We start from the raw sequence: 22,292 nt of genomic DNA on the forward strand, positions 1-22,292 counted from the left end.
TATTTGTCTGTGAATACCTATCAATCAAATGGTATTCTGTCCAGCTTGTTTGGGAGACTGAATTTGACTTTATGTGTCATTTTATACCACTCTTTGCATTATACTGGTCTCTACTCATATGATTCGCTCTCTTTAAGATATAAAAGTGCTGCAGACTTTTGCAGTGTCTCACTTGCCAATTGGGCTGGAGCCTGGACTCCCCCATATGTTTCCCGATCTTGGTCTGCAACACACGTCCCTGGAGGCCAAACTGTAATTACAGTGTGTTTTAAAGATCCCCCCCCCCAAGCCTGCTGCTGGTGTACTCCCCCCCAGACTCCGACACCAGGTAGGAAGGTTATTTTTGGAAGAACAGCACCAAGGAAATGATGAGAAAGTACAGTGTGCTGTGATTGGCCCTGCGCCTTTTCTGGCCAGCGGGAAAGCACCAAATTGGCTCCGTTTTCAGAAAGTTTTTTTCTTACAGTCTGAGGCTCAGAGGTTTCGATGCACGAGTTTAGAACTGACAAACCAAGTTGTGGGAAGAAAAACTTGGACAGCACCGGCGTGCCGTTTCCGCAAGAAATTAATAATATAACGGGTGAGCGTTCTCGAGCGTGGAGAAAAAACTTCGGACGGTCCTCCAAAAAAAAAAAAAAAAACAAGAGGCTTTGAGAACAAACCACTAATTGCGATTTGGAGTGTCAAGCAGAGGAGCTCTGATCCAGTAAAAGCCCCTCCCCCCATCTCCATGCCGACTGGAGTGTCTTCATTAGCTCATCTCCAGAGCGATGAACCGTGAGCCGAGCATATCTCTGTGGGAGGCAATATGGATGCTAACCTACTTATTTTGGAATAACAATTCATGTCTCTCATGCCTGCCCAGGAGGTTTAAAATTCTGAAGTTCATTAGCCAGCCTGTTATCTCATGGGGAATTTATATCTGGAAGGTATGCATTGTTGTCTTATTATAGAGGGAAACCAGTCTCCTCTCTTGCCCTCCTGGATCTACCCCTCCATCATATGTATTATACTTTCCACATCTGATTTATGGTTACTAATTATTGATCAATTATTAAATACTAATTCTACTGTCACTACTACTTCTATTATTAATAATAATAACCCCCCCACTATTATTTTACATCTACATTTACATTTATTCATTTGGCAGACGCTTTTATCCAAAGCGACTTACATAGGTTACAGTTCTTTACAATGTTATCCATTTATACAGCTGGATATTTACTGAGACAACTGTGGGTTAAGTACCTTGCCCAAGGGTACAGCAGCAGTGTCCCAGCGGGGATTGAACTGGCAACCTTTCGGGTACGAGTCCTGCTCCTTAACCACTATGCTACACTGCCACCCTCCATTATCATTGTTTGCTATGCACCCTTTGCTAAAACACCAAAAAAAAAATTAACATTAAGTTTATTTGTTTCACAGATTATCTTTCTATCTTTCTGAGTGATCCGTTCTCTTCATCCACTCAGTCCAGTCCCAGCGAAGGTAGCCTTATGTATTCTGGTCATTTCTGCAGTTGTTTATCATTTTCCCCTTTTCTCTGCTTTTGCATTGCTTTTTTTTTATGCATTAGATAGCATTGGTCACAGTCGGTGTCACCATCGTGGATTTCCACTCGGCTGATTAACAATGAAAGCAGTCAATCCTGTTCCCAAGAGTTGACTAGCATCTGAGATTTGGTACAGAATCATCATCAATAAAGACAACCACCTTCAGGACAATGGATTAATACAAAGTCTCCAAACAAATGTTTATGTGTGGATAATAGGCATACAAATTGATTCAGAATGTTGTTTCCACACTTAAATTAGGAAGCATAGTATCAATACAAAGGGGACTAAATCAAATATATGAGCATTTAGAGCCCAATTTCCACTGACCGAAATTGCATTTTCGCAAGATAGAGCAATTCACAACTCCCTAAGAGATGTCAATAATGCAGTCAGGTGCGATTGGGCTGTGAGTTGATAGCAATGGACAATTATGTGGAAGCTTAGGTAAATTAACTGAGCTACGCTAACAAATGTAATTAATATTAGGCAGCCATCGTTGTTCTCGCTATTGCATTGAATCTAATGGTCCAGAATTCACCAGATGGCTTTCGTGGGGAAAACATAAGCTTATGCTGTGTAATTATTTAAATTCAGGAGACATTTGCTCCTTGAGGGACTCTATGCATCGGTTGAGTGTGGAAAGGCAGCTTTGGAAGTGCAGCAGTAAGCCAGCGCTTGCAGCAGTGTGCAGTTCAGAGCGCTTCCTCCGACCCCCCCCCCCAACCCCCCCACCACCCCAGATATGGGCATTGCGAGGTTTTTGTTTATAAGGATAATTTTAAGCAGGTCTGGGATCATTAAGAAACAGAGAAATCCAAAGGGGAATGATGCATCCTCCCGCATCCCTCTGATCTTGACACAGAAATGGGACACATTGTTAAAAAAAAGCGTTAATTGACTTCGCCGTGACGGTTTTTGAAATGTGAAATGAGAGTGGGTACTCATTTCAAAGTGGAGGGTGCGGGACGCGGGTGGGTTGGGGCGGGGGTTAAGGAGGGGGGGTTGGTTTGAGGAGGAGGGAGGGAGTGGGGCAGATTTCTAGCCAAATTGGAGCCTGGAAAGTCCCCGGATTTCTCTCCGCACACACTATTGGGGGGGGATTTTGAGCAGTTAGCCTCCCCCCACGTTCCCCCGTCAGCTGTCGGGTGTGCCTGGGGCCCACGCCACCCAGGGAGCTGCCGAAACACCGGCTCGCTGTGGGTGGGCCGCGGGAGGACGGAACGTTTCGCTTACGTCGCCCGGGCTACCGACAGTGTCCCGGCCAGTGCTTTGTACCAAGCCTATATTTGCACAAGCAACTTCGTTTCCTTCTGGCTGTGATAATGAAGTGCTGTTTATCTTTACTGACTCCCGAAAACTCACCAAGGAGCTCTGACAGCGTCCGCCTGCATGGAGGGAGCTTTCTTACTGCGCCTCGTGCCGCGGCAGGTGTGCTTTTTTTCTCACACGAAACATCTCTCCAAACTCGTCCGGAGGCAGAGGTACCCCTAATAGAACCATTTCAGACTCTGTCTCCCCCACCTTCCTACAATGAACTTGCAATGCTTACATTGCATTAAACAATTACTTTTTAAAGAGAAAAAAGCCGCCCAAATAGAAAAGTCAAGCCATAACCCACTGGAGATTTCTGGTCGATAGTGCGTGTTTGGTCCAATAAATTCCCCTACAAGGGCTGATAATGGATTGGAAGTCACAGAGTTGATAGCGGGGATTATGTGTGCAGGGCGTTAAGGACATGAGCTAGGCATTGAAGCGGTGCCGGGATCAATAGCTCATTACTCTCCGCTGTCAGACCATACCATGGGACCCTCTGGCCAATGGGGCTTAGTGTCTGATTTCAAGGCAGATGGAGTTTTGGCTAGTCGATACAAGTTGAGAATCACTGAGCCATTTTCACTCTGTCTCTGACGCAGTTTGACTCTGAGTTTACACTGTCTAAAGGGCCTGACTGTAGGCAAGGGATAGCAGCCACAATAAAGATGATACTCACACAGGTGGAGATGAATTGAATCTTTGTAGCATCGTTCTCAGTTCTTTTCTCTTTCTCCTTCTTCCTGACCCAAGTTTGGCAGGACGGAGGTGATCGACAACACGCTGAACCCGGATTTCGTGCGGAAGTTCGTCCTGGACTTCTTCTTTGAGGAAAAACAGAATCTGCGCTTTGACGTGTAAGTGACCCCCCAGCGTCCCCGCTTCCCTCTTCATTCTTCTTCTTTCTCTTCCTTATTCATTCTTTCTATTGTCAAAGTTTACTCCAGCAAAGCGGATTAGGATTGTCTTTCCCAGACAATTTCCCACAGGGGAAATCAGAGACTCTTTACCACCAGAGAGACGCTGCACAGTGTGTAGCTTCTTGTTGTAGTTGTATGTGTCCTGTCCTACTCATTATTCAAAGAGTTCTAGTGATGCCTGCTTTCTTTGAATCAACTCTGCACTCCACACACACACACACACACACACACACACACACACACGCACACACACAGTTCATAAATTTTCAATAGCAGGCAAACCTGGTATTTATTTTGACTATGGATAGCGTGCTGTTACTCTGATTCTATATCTATATACATCTATATACATATTTGGGGAGGTTAGAATAGAAACCATTTGAAAGTCTTTCTGCTAATGGATGCATGCTCAGACACCAAGCACCTGACTTTACCTGAAATTGCTGGATTCAAACAATGATGGAAGAGTACTGCAAGTGTGGGACACAAAGCCTTCAAGATCTCGTTACCACCAGGCTGTGATATTTTAGGGAGGGGGGGGGTTTGATCATTATCAGTGAATGTCCACAGAGGAGAGCTCCAGTGTAGAGCAGTGAGAATGCGGACAAGGCCTTGCTATTCATCACATTGATTTCAGTGCTGGCAGGGTGGCTACTTAGAGATTCCATCCTGCTACCACCCCTCTTCTGCAGGATCAATACCACATGAGTACCAATTACTCACTGGTCTAATTGTTGGATAAAAGACAGCAATGAGTAATCAGTGGATTTCAGTTACTCTGCGCTCTATCCAGAATATTGTTTATATTGCTGATGTACTGGAAAGTGCTAATGTAACAACCTAAAAGTATATGCATTAGAGAGAATTTAGGAAATAATTGTTAGCTCCCTTATTAATACTGGATAACATGGCTTAGCAAGTCATACAGTATGGTGTTTCAGGTTATGTTAAGGGATCCACGACAGTGCCCCAGCAGGGGCTGAACCAACACCCCTCTGGTTACAAGTCAAGCTCTTTTAACCGGTACACCAAGCTGCCACCCTAAATGATGTGGAACCACGCACCATCATGTACAAAAATTTCAAAGCATTTGTCATTGTCTTTGTGCAAGGTTCATACAAAAATAAAATTCATTACATTTGCGCAGAAGCAAGTCACAGGGGAACACAATATACTGCTGCAATATTTCTCCCTGCGCAGAACAGAGGAATTACATTTTCCCGTTACAATATTCCCTGTTATTATCATTTAATGACAAAATAATATTCAATTCTTTTTAGATTAAAAAAAGAATGCTCCACAGGAGGCCCTGATGGCACAGAAGACAGGCGTCTTGGTAGCGCTGTGTGTGGTTATCACTGCTACGGGAGCATCCAGCACGCTTTCTTTCCTCTCTCAGTGAGAGATGGAAGACCACTGCGTGATTCTGGCAGGGCTGAAATTATCCTGGTATGAGAGACTTACCGCCGAGCTGGAAGGGCTTAAACTATATATATATATATATATGTGTAGTTCCTAGTGCCGTAGAGGCAAAATTAGTTTGAAAGCGAGTGATTTGGAGGACAGCAGGTGAGGAAGAGGCTGGGTGTCTTCAGGGTATGTGACTAGTACCGCTGAGGATCACCGCTGGTCTTTTTCGCGCGCCAAACACCTGTTTGAGATGCGGGCGCCGAGGCCGTCTGATTGGAACCGGCGTGACAGACGCCGCCGCAGGTCAGGGCTGGACAACGCGTGATGTGCATACCTACCAGGGACTTTGTCCGGTTTTATCCCCCATGCAGGCCTAACTGCAGACACAGCCTGACTCATACATATAGCCTGTGAAGAAGAGCGCTCCAGCCATATGGCAATAATCGGCCGATTATTTTCAGGATTTTTTGAAAGCCACCATTAAAATTATTGACATGCCGGTCAGCAGTCTGAATTTGGCTTTTCCCATAATTTTGGCATTCAAATTTGGAGTCATGTATGTGTATATTAGCAGCTCCCAGTCTTGGTCCTCAGAAGCCACTGCATATGTTGGTTTTAGCTCCAACACAGGAGCAGTATAAATAGGGCTGATTGACCTGTTACTGCAACTGAATGCTGGTCTGGGCTGAACACATTTTTTGTTGGAGGTGTGCAAGAAGATGTTGTAATTCTTTACAAACTTTTTTTTTGGTACAGATTAGAATTAAGATTAATGAAGATTAATGAAGATAAATGTAATTTTAGTTTTTAAAAGGCCTTACAATTCATCAGCCAATTAAGCTCCATTGGGACAGTGACCCCAGATATTTTTTTTTAAGTGTCAATTAAATGTCAATTAAAATATATTAAAGAAGTGCCTTTATGTTTATCTTTTTCTCATATCAGGGGGAGCTCCAATCAGGTGTTTGTTTTGCAAAAGATTCACAGCAGATAACTGCCAATAGATGAGATCCAGATCTGAATTTATATTCACTAACGGATGGAAAAGTGTTAGGAAAAAAAAAAACGGTAAAAACAGGCAAAACAGGTTCCCAGGTATATATGTACATGACCTCAATGTAATCACCTTTTAGAGGAGGGCAGATTAAAAGGACAGCAAACTTGTGTTTCAGTTGAAAATATGTCTTCCATCACACAGACACAGACACAGACACACACACAGACACACACACACACACACACACACACACACACACACACACCACCACCACCCGGCACACATACATTACCAAGTAATTATCCCAGCGATCCGCACACAACTATAAGAACAAACAAAGAATATGCAAGAAACTTCTACGGCTACATAGCGCTGTCAGCTATAGGTTAATAATGCAGAATCACCACAGAAATGTTCCCAATCAATTATTCAATATGTGCTCTGGAGATAAGAGCCCTGGCTTGTAATTATGCAATTTACAACCGTAAATCTTTGAACGTTCCCCAGAGCATTCACTACGCTTGTGTGCCGTGCTGGAGCTGATCTGGGGGCGGGCATGGTGTTGATCTCGCCTAAAATCAGAAACTTGATGTTCTGACATGAGCTGTGAGCTCCTGTGAATCACACTGTCGTTCCCTTTCAAAAACTGTTTGGCCAACTTTGGGCTCTGGAATCAAGCCGCCTAATTATTTCCAGCTCATGATATTCAAATCTTAATGCTTAAAATTAAAATCATGTAGCAGTAATGAGCATTTCCTCATGAATGTTGTGAAGTAACAAGCTTCCGTGAAGCTCTGCTGCTCTACTGTTTAACGTTAACAAGTAAAAGTTGTGTCAAAAAGAAGGTCAAATGGACACAGCACAGAGGAAGCAGATACATAGGGGTACTGCACAGAGAGACCAGAGATAGAGAGCAGATATACAGGGGTACTGCACAGAGACAAGAGGTAGAGAGCAGATATACAGGGGTACTGCACAGAGAGACCAGAGGTAGAGAGCAGATATACAGAGGTACTGCACAGAGAGACCAGAGGTAGAGGGCAGATATACAGGGGTACTGCACAGAGAGACCAGAGGTAGAGAGCAGATATACAGGGGTACTGCACAGAGAGACCAGAGGTAGAGAGCAGATATACAGGGGTACTGCACAGAGAGACCAGAGGTAGAGAGCAGATATACAGGGGTACTGCACAGAGACCAGAGGTAGAGCGCAGGTACACAGGGATACTGCACAGAGACCAGAGACAGAAAGTAGATACAAAGGGGTACTGCACTGGGAAATCAGAGACACAGGGAAAGAGAAAGCAGACACCACGATACTGCACAGAGAAAGGAAAGACACAGTAGTATTGTACAAAGCAGAGATACAAACATACGTCACAGAGAAAGCACAGACTTGATAATACTGCACAGAGAAAGCAGGCGTGCGGGGATGACCCAGAGGAGAGGCACAAACCTGTACTTTGTCCTTACCCATGTCTTTTTGTGTGCTGAATCACTTCAATGATGCACAAATGTCGAACTTCATCTAGTTAACCAGGATGGGAAGCTAATTGCTTTGCTGAAAAAGAATGACTCATGTTTTCAAGGGTGTCCATGGCTGAAAAATAATTGCCACTTTACCCTTCATTTGTTACCATATATCTAATTGGAGCTTAATATTAATATTATTCAAAAATTAAACCCCAGCAAGGTGTTTGGCTGAGCATACATCAGCTTACACTAGGTAACTGACCAGCAAATGTCAAGGTGATTTCTTAGACTTAATTATTAAATCAATCAACGCATCCTTGGCATTCAGTGTGGCGGCCTTTGCCGTTGAGAAACAATGGAGATTAATATCTTGTCATTCCATTGTCTTTGACGGCCTTTCCAGTGGAACTAAGTGCTACGTCCAATCGAAGGCTTTCCCTGGGTTCTACATTGAGAGGCTGTTATGGCGGCTGGACCTGTCCTCTTTATCAGCGCCCATTTTGGCAGAATGGATTCAGGCACCTTGAGGGGTTTCAAAGGATGTGAGGAGAGGCTTTTACAACCTGAAACGTGAGATACAAATCATTAAGTGCAATCAGACGCAGCTCAGAACCCAGGCCTGAGAAGCCCGATTTGTTAATCATTTTTCATTTGCAAATACATGACAATCACGTCTGTGCACATCTGTGGCTGTCACTCCCACTTCCAAACACTCCCTGTCCACGTGGTATTTCAAAGAATAAAAAAAATTAAACACATGTTTGAATTACATTTTTAGGTAACATTAATACCAGTATTACCTTGATTGGTACATGTTAAATGTAAATATGTTAAAATAACCTGAAAACTGGAGCATATATATTATATAGTTGTTACATATAGTTGTGTTTGTTTCTGTTCCAAACAGCTCACAAGGCTAAACTGTTTTCACGATTCCTTCTTAATGTAGTACTAATAATCATAGTGAAACTGTATCCATTTATGCATGTGCATTTACCCAAAATATGCCACAGTGAAAATATTCCTTGGCTTCACTGCAAAAGTAAAGCCCTTCATCTGTGGTGTCGTCGTTTGAAAATGTGTGAAAAGGTCAAATGGAGTAAATGATTCGGCTAATTAAGTGATTAAGAGCAAAGTGAAGAGGTTGGAGCAGAAACCAGCGTACACACGGCCCTCTGGCAATTGAGCTTGACACCACTGTTCTAAAGGAAGCAGTAATCTGGAGCACTATTACAGGTAATTAGAAAGGCACTTGTCACTCTATTTGTATATGTGAAGAGTGCCCGGTGTTCAAAACCTGACAGCCTTCCAGCGTTCAGCCCTGCTCCCCCTCTGACTGGGGCAGCTCCCTCCTCTCTTTAGAAGACACATTGGCTTTCTGTCTATCTTGCAGTTATGACTTTTTTTGGTAACATTTGTTAGCTTTCTTAAATTTTTATTTCCAATGCAGTGACAGTAGTTCATTGCAACTCTTTTTCAAGAACTTCACTCAGTAATAGTCCTGTATAAAGCACCCAGCTGTGATTTCAGCAGGGGAGCCTTCACTAAGTCTAGAATTTGCTTGGAAATCTTAATGATCACTTTTATTGACCATTTAGAGTTATTGATCTTTTAAAATATGCATTATGAATAAGTATTTAATACGATTTTTATAATGTACAGTATCTATGCTTAATTAAGATTTATATGGTATATTATATTAATATTTATACGGTGCTCAAAGCATGAAATTTCTGGTCTGAAATATTCTCGTTGTTCCACAATCAGAAATGTTTTTGACTTCGCAATTGTAATGTACGTTTGTAATGTGGCTGGGACATTGATTGTTTGTCCAGGATAGGTCATTAGGGCGCAGGGCATCTCCTGGTGCTTTCTGCGCACATCGGCCTGCAGGAGCTCACAGGCAGTTTTTTTTGCGGCACTGCCATTAATAAAAGAGATATGTGAAAACGACTGGGTGGGCTGGAGGCATCTCATCAGCACGTATTCCGCAGCAGAAGAAAGCAGAGGTGATGAAACATGAGTGATGAGTGCAATGGGGGAGTCCATTCGTCAGCCTGAAAACGAGAAGAAACAACAAGACGGAAAACAATTCCATGGATGCTAAGGGCTTATGTAGTGCTTTAATCGAATCGCCCATGCATAATATATGTATGTAATCCCTATTTTATTGCATTTTAAAAAGTATATATTATATTTACTGATTTTGATAAAGTATTAGCTTTTTCCTCATCTCAGAAAAATATCAGGCTTCACCTTTAGTTTGACATAGTGTGTGACAGAAGCAACAATACATTAGCAGAGAGCACAGCTCCCTGCAGGGTCAGAAATTTCAGAAATTACAGAGCTGCTCCAGTAACTAAGCTACTTTTAACACTAAACTCTTTAAACTCCCAGGAACACTTAGAACTTTATATTACTGAGTATAGTAAAACAGCTCATTAGAACACTAAGTTACTCTGGAGTTATTATATACAGATACTGAATTATTTAGATAAATATTAGAATATTTAATACAACTAAATTGAATTGAACCAAATTGAATGCAACTAAATGTATGGATGTACTGAGACGTTGAAGTAAACAATAACAATGTGTATAATTATTTTAAATACAGTTATTCATTATTGCTTCATTAAGTGTTAAGAAATAAGCTGTATTCTTTTTTTTTGTGAACAATTATTTTCATTTTGTGGATACAAAAGGCACAGAAACAAAATACAAAAACACAAAACAATCCCGTGTCCCCATGCTCCACCCACTTACCCACCTGCAAACAAACCCTGCGGTAAATATCTGGCAGAAATATATTGACATTATATATACAATATTATATGCATACATGTACACATACACAATATATATATACATACAATAGGGTCCAAAATTATTCAGACACCTGGGCATTTTGTGGTTAAGTGTGGATGTGTCCATGTAGCTATTAGTTTTATCACTCGAACCTAATTTATGGTGTGGCGAAAACAGTTACATGTTTTGGCAACTATTAACATTTTCAAAACATCTCTTTATGTGGTTGGCACACGATTGCCTGATGACTACCCTTATTTCCAACATTTTAATAATATGTATGACATTAATTCTGCCAAACAAACTGACAATTACATGACATTAACTTAATTTTGAAAGGTACCTACATACTTATTGAGTGCAGACAAGTGAACAAAAATGAATTTCCCAATGTCTGATGGAATATGCAGCAAAAATATTGTGGGTTTTCAGAAAAAAAAGTGAGTGTCCCAATAGTTTTGGACCCCAGTGTATATATATAAATATTATACATATACAATATTATATACACTATGAATATAACATGTTGTATGTATATTATAATAATAGTGACATATACATGTCATATATGCACCTAAAGACATATGTTACATACACAGTCATACATAAAAAAAATAATAATAATAATTTGCCGATATAATGAAGGTGTCAACATTGGCTAATAAGTGTTTTAACTTTATCAAAAGCAGCACTCCACCTCTCCAAAGTCCTCGTGCTAGCATTATGTATGCAAGCTGTTGAAAGCTCCATGGAAGTAATATCAAGCAAACTGAGAGCCCATAGATGTCTACACATTGAATGTGGAGGGTTCCAACGACAAACCAACAGCTTATTAGCTGCTGTGAGAGCAGCAAAAAAAAAAACACTCTGAAAAAGTGTCAATGAAAGGTTCGAAAAGTTATTCAGAAAGAACAAGTTAGGTGTTAAAATAAAATCCCTGTCTATTAAGCTTGATATATCAGTATTTAATTGTTGCCATAATGGTCAAAGGGCTGGGCAGTCCCAAAATAAGCTGCATTCTAATAGTGATATCCACTGTTTTCTTCAGGTAAAAACCAATTCAGTCCGAGATATGTGTTTTTTTAAGTCTGAACTAATACAAAAAGGTTTTTTTTTTTACACATGCTCAACATCACCTTCAGAGGTGAGGGAAACTGAACTACACCAGCATTGAATTACTATCTTTAGTCTAGTTAGCCAGAGCCCCCTTACCTGATCTAAAAGAGACATCTTTGACATTTTCATTTTCTGTAATAGCACGAATGGGCGAGAGAGCACAGCATTTCAATCAATACGTATTGACCTGTTGTTTACACCCTGATACATTGTTTTCTGTCCTGCTGTGGTATTTTTGGTGGCTGTGCGCAGGCGGCAGACCATGTTTTTTTTTAGTGTGATAATAAAGCACTTCATTAGGCCATCAACATTTCGGCATTCTTCCCTCGAAGAATCAAAAATGTGAGTGTGTGTGCACGCACATGTGTGTGCGTGTGATTATGTGCTGTTCCCTGCCTTCTTACATTTTATTGAAAGGAAGAGACAGATCCAAATGGATACTTAACTTAAACTACAACATAGCGAATTGGAGGGGAGAAAATATAATCAGTTGAGTAAATGTAGTGCCTTTGTTCTTAGGTTAGAGGCACGTCAGTCAACGATGAAGACTTTAGTCCTCAAAGTGTGTACGTGAAACGATAAAACTACCAAAACCTCCACATGCAGAATTACACATTATGAAATAAATTACTGCATGTAGTGTAATCATTGATGAGCTAGTGTAGGAGAACTAGCAAAACTAGATATGTGTCCTTTGTCAAAAGAGCTGCCTCAGATGTCATTTCCATTTGGGATGCAAATTTGAAAGCTTTAAATGCGATTTTAGGTGAGTTTCCCTGTACTGTTCTGCAGTGGTGAATCTAATTTTTAGAACGCTCTCAGGTCTAAAATGCGGTGGGTAATTTCATTTGAGAACATAAGAGCCAGCTTTTTGCTCTTTTCTCCAGAGAGAGGGAGGCAGTTAGTGGGAGGGAGAGGAGTAGAGAATAACAGAGAGAGAGAGAGAGAAAGAGGGGGAGAAAGAGAGGGGGAGAGATGATTCGGAGCGATCCTTGCCTTTTCTGTGTCTGGCCTGGTGTGCGAGAACCCGTCTGAACCAGTGCTTATGATCATGGGCCTTAGCGCTCAAGGTGCTGTCGTATATATATATCCAGCTCAACCCCGCAACCCTCTCTCTGCTCAGGCTGCCTCAGGGGTGCTGAGAAGCTCTCGTAATGTCCTCCTCCTGTGTATTCTCCCACACCCAGCAGTCTGTGGCACTCTAACATAGCACTAGTGAGCCATTACATCTTATGGATAACACACTTATTACAAAACAAACATGGTCGATGGTGCTGTGTGCATTGTTATTTGCAAGTAGGTTACATTTATAGTAAAGATTTCAGTGTTTTTTTTTACATATACACAGTTTGACATAGAATGGACTGCTTTCTGTCTTCTTCTGGAATGAGGGAATGAATCCTGGACGGTTGTGGGTTAGCTGAACCAGCCCTGATGCTGGATCTGCTCCACCTGCATTTGGCTGAGGCCAAAATTTCATGTCTTTTCCTTATTAATATGTGTGCTATTACTTACAGTGTTTCATCCTTGCAATGTTAAATTGCTAATATAATAATGTATTTTATACAGTATGTAACTGCAAGGTGTTATTCTCTGAGTTCTTTGTCTCCTAGTCCGTTCACGTGTAATTGCTTCCACTGCTAACAATTTAGGTGATTTTCTTTCTGTTTCCACGGCATCATCGCTGTTCCTTTCAAACAATGTCTACTGCAACACACATTGTTCACACAGAATCCCCTCTGTGAAGGAAGCTGTGACATTGCCTTTCTCAAGAGCCCTCTGTGAAATAAGATGTTTTGATTGTTGGGCCAATTGATTGTTTCTTTCCAAGCTGCCTGCCTGCACACCATGGAATCAGCGGGCAAAGTATTCCTAATTAATTTTTAGGAAGGAGCTAGCAACCATTGCCAAGTGTAATTGTTCTCTGTCAGCACCCTGACAAATGTCTCTAAGAAGGTTTTGTATGAAACAGGCACTGACAAGGTCAGTACTCCTCTTCATCATGAAGCAAAAACTCTGCACAATTGGTTTATGTGCTTTCCCTTGTAGAAAACAGGTTTGATGAAAGTTTAATGAATGGAGAGAAAATTCCTCTGGAGGCAGAATAAGCAGTTGATCTGAATGGAATGACTTCTTCAACAACAGCAAAAACTTTTTAATATGGATATGATTATAAGAAATGTTTTAACTGTATTGAGGGAACTAGCAAGAGGAGAATTTTTTTTAGAATGTCTGAATACAAGCCTGTTTATTTTCAGCCTCTTGTTTGCTCGTCTTTTTTACTGACAGAAAGTGTCAGAAAATGATATGCAAAGTACTTATATGACTAAAATAAACAACCGTGTCAAACTTTTATGGATCTTATAGTAAACAGTAGTACAGCCCACAGGGATCAGGCCATTGACAATGGAAGGTAGTGGGTAGTACCCATTACTGCCACTGTGCTGGTGCACCTTGAGCTGGCAGTGCTCTGCATTTTAGTGAGAGGTGAGAGTTTGGAGGTAGCTGGGATGTTGTGTAGATGTTGTTGGTGATGATTAGGAGAGGATTACATGCTGATGGGGTGAATTGGATGACAGGTTACACTTGTTTGAATTTAGTTGATAGGCACTCATACAAACAAAGATATAGGGAAGTTGCTGTGGTGCAATGAGCTTTGTGATCTGCTCTGAGCACCAGAGGAGAAAAGGAGACTAAGCCATGAAGACAAGGCCACTCCAGGCATCCTCTGGAGACTAAGGAACTATTTCATTCATCTCTCAAATGTCTGTGGTGTTGGAAAGGAATCAAAAGAGACAGAGTTTCTGTATTTCTCATGTACATATTGTACATCACAGTCCATTAAAGATGTGTGACATCAGGTGGGGACAGTGACTTTAAAGGGGAAGTTTCTTTCTCTGAGATCTTCTGATTATCTTACATTTTTCTTCCTGTAAAAGTATTAAGTTTTGGAAAATGAGCCTCAGGGAAAGTGTTTTACTAGACACCCCAAACACAGTGGTACCCATAAATTTGATTTGACAATGCTCAGTCTAGGCAACCATACACTTACCTTTGGTTTTCTGTTTCTCAAACAACAACAAAACATGCCTTTTATGTTGTCACCTTGTCTTACTTTTAGATAATAGGGCTCAGTGTGAATGAAACACTCACCAGTTAATTTGTTTTTATTTATGTGCTTCCTTGCAGGTACAATGTGGACTCCAGGAGTTCCAACATTTCCAAGCACGTAAGTAATTCTGAGGCTGCACATTCATTATCATGTCTTTAGCTGTATAGAATGTCTTATTTGGTCTCTTCTCTTCCCTGACACTGAAAAAGTCTCTATAAGTCATTTGTAATGGGTTTTCTTTGCTGACCAGCTGAAAGTAGAATCATCTCTAATGAAGTTGATCCAGCCTGGGTAACTGTCAAACATCAATCCAGATAGCTGCTTCAGTCAGTGCAGGAATGGGTATGACCACTGCCTCCTGCTTGCTTTCGACACTAACACACCCTGGGAGGCATTTCCCAGAACACTCTCAAGCCTTTGCAATGCAATACGTGACAGCGTACATTATGGCTCAGAAGAAGCTCAGAAGCTCAGAAGTTAGGACTGGTGATTTTGTACAAGGAATATGAAATCTTCCCCTCTCTCTTTCTCTCCAGGGATTTGACTAACAGATCTGTTTTATTTCTTTTCCTGCTGAACGCGTGGTGAGCAGAAGGTCAGTATAATTAATTATTTGTTATGATACTTTTGTGTTTCTCTTTTTTTGCTACACTGATGGATCATTACCCCTCCATTTTTGCCTCAGAGTTCATAAACAAAGAAGGATGGCAGTGTTTAATACAGTACATTTCAATTTGTTTTTTTTTTTTGGGGGGGGGGGGGGGGGGGCTGCAGTGAATGCAACCCTCCAACGCACATGCACACCAATCAAATCCCACAGGGCACCAGGAGACCAAATACCAAACTGAGAATAGGTGCATCTCCCTGAAATCACCTGAGTGACTCATAGGTGCCTAATGAACAACAGGGTGCCAAGAACAGCGAAACCCTGCCACCCTACCCTGGGGGAATGAAGCAGATTATGTTGCTCTCCAGTAGACTCCTGGTGAATAAACCTTGGTCTGGGTCGTAGGCCTCAGAACAAGTGCTGTAGCTGAATGAGCTAATCAGGAGCACTGTATTTTAGTGACTTTTTTAATCTGAGGGTGCGCAATTCAGCTCAAAGCCCGACACTACTGTCCTTCAATGTTACATCACAGCTGCCTCGTTTTTTCAAAAGCGCAGGTAAAGCGCTGTTTGTCAGCAATCTTCAAAGTCGAGCGTCCTTTGTCACTGTGCATCAGTCTGTCAGAATTCCCACACACGGCCTTTGTTCTCTCCCTGTGACAGACGTCTGCACTTTTTTTCCGGTTTTGTGCCGTTTATGAATTTAGTATCTCACGTCGATACTTTTCAAAGGGTCCATCTGTTGCCTTGTGTGCTGTGAGCAAAGTCAGCCAGGGCCAATGACATCCTGAGCTATCATGGATCAAACTGTTACAGACTGCTAAACAGTATCAGGGCAGCGCCAGCCCTTCTGGTGAACATTAGCACACATTATTTCCCCAACTGGATAATAATGTTGAAATATCATTGTCTCCACATTAGGTTATCCCATCTCCTTATATGTGCTGACGCTTGTTGGTGGGCAAAAGTCCCATATTTACTGAACAGAAATGTACACAAAAACGTACAGGTTAAATTCCTTATTTTTCATGTGAATAACTTCATATTTGGTTGTGGACATGTGACATCTGGATAATCTGTACCAGATACTCCGGAGAATCCGGTCGGAGCCAATCGCATTATTGGAAGTGGATGCACAGTACCTTGAGCGTCTGTCACCAAATGAAGTATTGACTGTTGTAAATGTTAATGGGGTCAGGACAGTAGACCGGGTAGCCTACGGCTTGCCTTGGTTCAATAGCGCTGACGTTTAGGCTGCAGCACCAGTCCATCCCAACCGGAGTGCAGAGTGCTCATTTCCCTGTGTCTCCAGGACTTCCTGGGACAGACGTTCTGCACCCTGGGGGAGATCATCGGGTCCACAGGCAGCCGGCTGGAGAAAACGCTCTCGTAAGTCCCGCCTCGGTAATTCGTTACCTCGTCGGCAGCCAAGTCAAGGCGGTGTCGGCCAGAGCTCGGGGAGCAGCGGTCCCCTGGCCGCTGTCAGGGTGACCTGAGCGGGGGACATCGATCCTGCCTCAGCTCAGCCAGGGCAGCCAATACTTACAGCCACGATGGAGGCGAATATGTTGAATGCAGCTCCTGGAGGGCTGGTCTGCTCTTAGCTCTGACAAAGTGTATGGGTGTTCATGCGCAAATACATGTGACTGACTTCATCAAGGTGGCTGACCATGCTAGCAAAATGATTTAAAGAAATGTTGCTTTTATACTGTAGACTAGGCCTGGGTGATATAGCTGTCGCGATATGTCGAATAGCTATTTTACGATACAATAATAGCTATCCTCAGTGTGTGGCGTTAGGTTTCTTCCCATATTTTTTTCCCTTTAGTCACCTGATGTGGGAGCAAAGTTCAGTGAAATGCTTCCGGGGAAGAAAAATATCACTTGTATCTGTATGTTGGTTAACTTACCTATTCAGCTTTGAAAAACACATAGCGTATGTTTTCACGCTTTAGCTTTGTAGCCATGTGTTTCTCTCTACCACATGGAAGCAGCATAGTGCTGTTGCTGTGATATCAACATTAAATAGATACAAGTGGCATTTTTTTTCCCCCGGAAGCATTTCACATGGCCTTGGAAAACTGGAGGTGTGCTCCTGCATCAGGTATGACTGAAGGGAAAAAAAAATACGGGAAGAAACCTAACGCCACATGTCAGATATGTTTCTTATTTTTGTTCTTTTTTTCTTCTCAAAACCTATTTACTGTTATTCTCACTGTTCTGCATTGTTATTGCATGTTGCTGTTCCCGTGATATGATATGTTGATATGGTAATGTATCATGCCTTATTAGCCTTGATGAGACTTTTCTCAGGATATGAGACATCAACCAAATAAATAAATGCATAGACATAAAGTTAAAAAAGAAAAAAAATGATAACAAAAATAACAGTCATCACCACCATCATCATCATAGTTTGGTGGTTTGAATGCTTCCTCAGGGGAACCAGGAGTCCCCCATCTGTACAATCGAAAGGTTTCTGTGTGTATTAGTTTCTGAATGCCTAGCTCGTAACACCCAATATCCGCGGGCTGCAGTGGATCGATGGCTGATATGACTTCAGAAACTCTCAGCTAAAACAGCTCCGAAATAATATTGCGATTCATTAATCTCTGGAGAGTTAGAAGGTAATAAGGTGAAGATGGAGTTTGATTGAGAAGATTATCGATGATGGCCATCGACCATAGCTGGCAGCTGTTGTATTGCGCTTTCTGTTGTACTGTAGTCAGCTGTGCAGGGTTGTGTGGACAAATGGGACCGATGGAGCACACAGACAAAAAGGTGCACCGTGATCTAAAGAGAGACTAGAACCTGTGGTGTACCTGCTATGTGAGTAAAAATGTCCACTAATTTCTTCTTCTTCTTAATAACACTAATAATAATAATAGTGATAATAATAATAACAAGTTAAACCACTTCATTTTTTAAAATTCAGTGCATTATTGGAATGTTACTGCATTTATGGTTTTAGGCCTTGACTGATGGTCCACCCCACCACTCTTATCTACCGTTGTCCCTTTCTCCCTGTATGAATCACAGCATATCACAGAAACATCTGATAAAAAGGACTCCAAAATTTTCAAGAAAAAAAAACAATCGCATTAAAAAAGAGCACCTTAACTTTCCCGTCTTCGGTCCGCCTTGATCTCTTCATATTTAGAGGAGTCACGCCCTGCTCGGGGAGCGTGCCGTACCTTATCGTTATCAGGCAGCCGTGACTGGCTGTCCATAGTCCAGTGGCAAGCCCTGACGCGGAGCAGAGATTGCACTGCTCCTTGAAGACACCACTGCTTGTCAGCCCATGGAGCTCCTGCGCCTGAGATAAGATGTCCTACCTGGTGTTTGGTGGAGAACCGCCCCCCTTCACCAGCCGGGGCCAGTAGTCACATATAACAGCCACACTCACTCAGCAGTGAACAGCACACGGCTGAAAGGGTGCGGCCCCTGAAATGCCTACAGCACCAGCTCTGCGTTTTGCTGCACCCACCAGCTTTGCCCATTCTCCACACCCTTCGCCTTAGACGCCTGTCGCTCCTCAGCTGTCAGGAGCCCGGCAAGTGTTAAGGACTGTCACGGACGCTTTGGGTCTAAAACAGCCTACAGGTGCTGTTGTTTAAAACCCCATTACCGTTCGTTAGAAATGTAATGAGTTCAGGGTGATCTAAGTGTCTGTTTTAATTTTCACAACCTTGGGGAAGAGAGGGAAGTGCTTTAAAGTTTTTTTAATGACATTAGCGTGCACAAGCACTGCTTAAGTGGCGTGTTTATTTTATCAGAGGAAACATAACTGGTTTCCTTAGTCCTTAATGCTGTGTTATAAAAGAGCAGGGACCCAGCAGGCCAAAAAGATGGCTTTTTTCCTGCATTGCTGACACCGAGTGCGAGCTCATGGAACTATGGAACCAGTGACGACCTATGCACAGTGAAACCATGCTCCAGAAATGTGAACAGGAGGGGCGTGAGCTGAACATGTGTAACTCTGCTCGCTGTCATTTAGAAGCCACACCCCTCGGGAGGCAAGACGCAAGCTGTGACAGCTATGGAAAGGGATGCAAATGCATAGACAGAGAGGCCTAAGCTCTCTCAGAAGGCCCCTGCGACACGAGAGAAACAGGCCCCGATTGGACGGGGGATTTGTGGGCTGTGCCTGGGCGCAGCATGATAGGCTGTCCCCCCCAGCCCTGCCTTTGTGCGTCGCACGCCTCCCAGTGGGAACAGGACCCAGCCAGCCCGTGAATCGCCGGAGGCGGCTGCAGCGGCGGCAGTTGGCATTTCCGTTAGGTGATGTTTTCCAGTTGCAGCAGGTCGTACACCACTGGAGGATGGAGCCCCCCCCCACCTCGCCAGCACGTTTCCATGGCACCCAGGTGGAGTCATCCATATCCTGTAGAATGCCGTTTTGCGAGTGGGCCTACGTATTTTGTTTTTTGGGTCCTTCCTGAAAGTTTGAGCGGGGATCTGTGAGGTCTTTTTCAGGCCTCTGGGACCCTTGAGGGCTGGAGGCTCATGCCTCCGGAATCCTTGCTCCGGAATCTTCTGCTCCCATCTCATTCTGCCCAATGGGAGGCTTCCCAAAGAGCCCCTCACTACTGTCCTACTCCTACTGAACTGCCCCACTACTGAGCTGTTCCCCACTCACCCTCCCTGTGCCCTGCACCCAACAGTATTCATGTCAATGACCACGCCCTACATCTATAGTGACCAACACTCATATGACATGAATCTACAGCCCCTCCACCTTGTTTCTCCTCTGGCTCCACCCTCCTCATCAGTCGTCTTGTTATCTCCTGCATTCTCTTATGAACCATTCCCTTCAGAATCACAGTTCATTATAACAGGTGAGAGTCTTTAACACCACATATAGCCAGAGGTCTAGAATTGGAACAGGGGTAGTGCTGACAGGGACAGTGTTCTATAGGAAGTTACACATGGCTGGGAGGTCCACCTGGAGGGTGCATTGCATGATCCACCACTGAACATCTTGATAACCTTGTGCTGACAGCCATCTCCCTGTCATATGCAATATGCAAATAGGGATTCCCTGCTATAGGAGATTGATGAATTCAGGTACACCACATATCTGAGCACGGTTTGTGTTTTCTAGCCCTGTGCCCGCGGGAGGTCCTTGGGCCCTGGCCCTCAAGGTGAAGGGTGGGGGAGGGACATGATTAATGCTGCATCGCACAGATTTATGACACCTGCCCCCCCCCATGCCCACCTCTGATTGAAAAATGAAGAGTTTTCATTATTTAACAGGCAGCTGCTTCAGACCTATATATATATAATATATATATATATATATATATATATATATATATATATATATTTTTTTTTTTTCTCAATTTCTTTCCGCTTTCTTTTTTCCCGCTCCCCTCTCTTTCTCTCTTTTTTTTTGTGGATGATGACAGTATCGCGGGCAAGGGCGATCTGGTTTCCCTCCGCGTCTGAGATTGCGAATTCAGGCGGCTTCGCACGTAATAGCAGCACATCATTAACGTCTCCTTCTCTGGCTGTGAAGCGGGCACGGCTGATGGAGGAGGGAGGCAGCGCTACTGGAAGCCCCTGTGCGGCACCTTCTCCCCCAGCCCTACCTTGTGGAAGGATTACAGTAGCCTTTTATTACCTGAGCTGTGTGGGTGCCAAATGCAAAGTGAGTGCGCATAGCCCAGACGCGCCATTAAAAGGCCATGGGCTGGGTTAATGGTCCTGTTGTAAAATGCTAGTAGCGGCAACTGAATTGTTGTGAGCAAACATAATCATGACTTTTGATTAAACAGTTTTGATGCTGGGAACTTTGCTCTCCTTTTTGGGCCTATTGTAGCCTCTCACTGATGGTGTAAAAAAGGGAGGGAAGGGGAACTGGGGACCGGGAAAAAGAGGAGAACAGAGAGAAACGTGGCAGCGAGAGCTTGCTTTTTTTACCTGTCAGGAGCCTCCTGGGTCCAAGTTAGACATCCGGCTTTACTCTCCGTGTGATTAGATGATTAGATTGAGGCTAGACTGCGGTTCCGTTTGAGCTACTTTGTTTGAAGTGTCCGCTTCCCGCCAATAAAGGTCTTAACACTGGAGTTGCACTGTGGCAATATGACAGCGAACGACGTTCATCTTGTTCTCCCCCAAACAGTTTCACCGGCGCCGGTTGCCATGGTGAGGAATGCATTCCTGCCCGTGGCTTGGTGCACAGTAACAGGGCAACGATTATTAAAAGCAGCGGTGCTGAGATTCGGCAACAGAGGGACCAGAGCAAAGGGTTTAAATCTGCCATCGGGACGCCTTGTGCGAGCCTTTAGTGAGAGTGCCACAACGTGTGACATGGCGGTGGAGCCGATCAGGCGCATTACTGAAAGGACAGCTGCCTGTGTCCCTGTCGCCTTTGTTGCTGAAAGGCGGATAGAGGAGGCTTGGAGGGGGCCGTTCAGGCAGACGGTCAGCATACATGCAGCGCTGAAGCCCACCTACTTCCTGCTGTGCTTTTGATAAGGATTCGCCACTGCAGGCATTGGGCCATATGCTCTAATGGAAATCACAGAAAGGCACACTGCGGTTGATTTCACTGATTCTCCATCCTGGCCCTGGGCACCCACTGCTAGGGCTAGTTGTCATTCCAATCACGGCGTCTGATAATTGCGTCTGATCGAGCCCTTTGTTGGATGTGTATTTTATTTTTTGGTATGGCCACAGAGTCTGTCATTGATGAAACAAATGTGTGTTTTGTGAGCATGTTCTTGTTGCTTTCCCTTGCTCCCTCCCTCTCTATCTTGGATTGAGCCTGGGGCATAGAGCTCAGCTTCTGCTGAAGGCAAGCACCTTAAACACAAAGGTATTTGGACACCCTGGAATAATGTATGTGATAGTGGATCAAAACAGTTTAAAGATTTATACATTGGTACTAAATATATAAATGTGTGCAAGAGGCATTATGTCAAGTATGCATAGCCCTAAGGCTAAATTCCAGACTCTTGGTTACATCTTGATAATAT

General features: G+C 43.2%; 1 protein-coding gene across 1 annotated transcript in view; it reads left to right on the top strand.

Annotated features, from left to right (window-relative positions):
• The window catches only part of LOC118780489 (copine-9-like), a 77,821-nt gene that overhangs the window by 20,982 nt on the left and 34,547 nt on the right, over window positions 1-22,292 (top strand). Inside the window, exons 4-7 of the mRNA XM_036533012.1 lie at window positions 3,624-3,727; window positions 14,784-14,823; window positions 15,299-15,301; window positions 16,625-16,701. Of these exons, the coding sequence (XP_036388905.1) occupies window positions 3,624-3,727; window positions 14,784-14,823; window positions 15,299-15,301; window positions 16,625-16,701 (224 nt within the window). The remainder of the gene's footprint in view (window positions 1-3,623; window positions 3,728-14,783; window positions 14,824-15,298; window positions 15,302-16,624; window positions 16,702-22,292) is intronic.

This window comes from Megalops cyprinoides, chromosome 7 (genome assembly GCF_013368585.1).
Source record: "Megalops cyprinoides isolate fMegCyp1 chromosome 7, fMegCyp1.pri, whole genome shotgun sequence".
Classification (NCBI taxonomy): domain Eukaryota; kingdom Metazoa; phylum Chordata; class Actinopteri; order Elopiformes; family Megalopidae; genus Megalops; species Megalops cyprinoides.